Raw genomic sequence first — 2,142 nt, forward strand, 5'->3', positions numbered from 1 at the left:
CATTTCCCCTTGTCCTGCTGTTATCTACCTTTCAAAGAGTTGATTTTCCTCCTGTTTGTAGGCTCCCTTTAGGTACTGAAAGCCTGCAATGAGGTCACCCCACAGCCTTCTTTTTTCCAGGCTCAGATACAAAGGGGAAGGAAAATGGCAATTCCTGGTTGTGAAAGCCAGACAGGGATGTAGAACATACATACAGAGAACTATATACATGGATATGTGTGTGTATATGCATATATGTATGTATGCATTTCCTTCACTCAGTAGGAAGTGAACTTTAACTCTCAATTCCCTCTGTCCCGCACAACATAAATTAATTATTCTGTCTAACTCTGCCCTCTATGACTCCAATGTTGCTATAAGGGATGATCAATTTGAAAAAAATGACTATCTCTTTACACATTAACCCCTGAGGAGCAAGGGATGAAAATCTGATAAATGGAAACTGCTCCTGTTGGAGTAACATACAGATGGTGTCCACAAGTGTAATTTTAAAGGATTAGATATATATCTGACTATAAGATTATGGACAATAGGCTACATAATTTTTGTTTTTATTGTTCCATGTCAGGAACACTCTTTTCTCAGCTGGAATTGCTTTGTAGCCAGGTACCACTTTGAGGTTAGCAAAGGTTAAAATGTTTGAACACACAGAGCTGAAAATGATGAGGGGGGTCACAGTATGAATAAAGAGCTCATTGCTGGACAGACACTGCTGCCTGGCATGGTGCAGGCCCAGGCACTGTGTGGAGCTATCAGACAGCAGTCAATGGAATCCACTCCCAAAAGTAGATGTGGAAATTATTCACCATGTGTGTATCTATACATGTGTGTGTATGTATATATGTGCGTGTGTATACACGTTCTGTTTGAAATAGGAAATCAAAACATAACTTCTCTGTCCGTTACAGAGATTACAGCCATTGCACTCAATACTTGGTGACACCGTAGTTCTGTACTTCCATTGCAATTTAATTTCAAAATAAGATACGCAGATATCTTATCTCCAATGCAGATATTAACTGTTTTGAGGAGCTTCATGGGACAGGGTGGAGTAAGAAGGAACAAATCAGTGCTCACTTGGCACTGCTGCCTACACTGCATGCTGTGCAACTGGCTTCTTCTTTTCTCATCCATTGGAATGCTGCCTCTGATAGATACAGCAAGCAGGTCTAAGGGAAAATGCAAATACCACATAGAAATTTCTGCTGGCGAGAGGTGACTGCTGTCGCATCTTATAGCACTCCTCATCTCTGTTCTGTACCCTCACAACCCAGACACAGAGCACGCGCTTTCAAACCATGGGAGAAGACAGCAAATTATTTCCCACATTCATGGGAAAATTCCTTTTGCTCCCTGTTACGAGTCTGAAGCCTAATTTTTAACTCACACAAAACTTTGTTAGATTGGTCCCTCTTCTGTGTGTGATAATGGAGATTCAAGCAGAGGTCCTTGTACTGAAGATGTTCTTAATTTGAGAAAGCTGCATTTACCTTAATATATAACCTTAGAACTCTAACTGCAGGAATCTGATTGCTCAGTACTGTCTCAGCCTCTGTATGAATCTTCTGATTACTATCTGTGCTAGCAAAGGATCAACTACAAATATGTATACTGATTACTGGCAAAATACAAAAATTACAACCCAAGACTTATGAAACTCCTACTGAAAAACTTTACATCCTCAAAATACTCAGGAGATATATGAACTATGATTATAGACATTGCAGTGCAATGAAAAACATATCAGGAGCTGGAGCTGCAAATAAAGTACTGATCTGTGAAACGAAGAGTTCAAGGATTAAACATCTCAAACACAGAGAATCGTGCTTCAGCTCTTCTTACTGTGCATGGAGTGGCTCTTAAAAGAGCCTTTGGGTCTGTGTGGGCTGCCTCGGCCTCTGCCGGAAGAGAAGGGGGATGGGCTGCGGCCTCAGGCGCGCTCCCCGCGGATGCGCCGGGCGAGCTGGATGTCCTTGGGCATGATGGTGACGCGCTTGGCGTGGATGGCGCACAGGTTGGTGTCCTCGAAGAGCCCCACCAGGTAGGCCTCGCTCGCCTCCTGCAGCGCCATGACGGCCGAGCTCTGGAAGCGCAGGTCGGTCTTGAAGTCCTGCGCGATCTCGCGCACCAGGCGCTGGAAGG

The 2,142-nt window shown here is 43.7% G+C and overlaps 2 protein-coding genes across 2 annotated transcripts in view; one reads left to right on the forward strand and one right to left on the reverse strand.

Annotated features, from left to right (window-relative positions):
* LOC104910710 (histone H2A-IV) overlaps positions 1-2,142 on the forward strand; it is a 77,432-nt gene that overhangs the window by 52,992 nt on the left and 22,298 nt on the right. The window lies entirely within an intron of this gene.
* The window catches only part of LOC100542975 (histone H3), a 21,733-nt gene continuing 19,864 nt past the window's right edge, over positions 274-2,142 (reverse strand). The window contains exon 2 of the mRNA XM_010709855.3: positions 274-2,136. Within this exon, the coding sequence (XP_010708157.2) occupies positions 1,931-2,136 (206 nt within the window). The 3' untranslated portion in view covers positions 274-1,930. The remainder of the gene's footprint in view (positions 2,137-2,142) is intronic.

The sequence above is a fragment of the Meleagris gallopavo genome, chromosome 1, assembly GCF_000146605.3.
Source record: "Meleagris gallopavo isolate NT-WF06-2002-E0010 breed Aviagen turkey brand Nicholas breeding stock chromosome 1, Turkey_5.1, whole genome shotgun sequence".
Taxonomy (NCBI): Eukaryota; Metazoa; Chordata; class Aves; order Galliformes; family Phasianidae; genus Meleagris; species Meleagris gallopavo.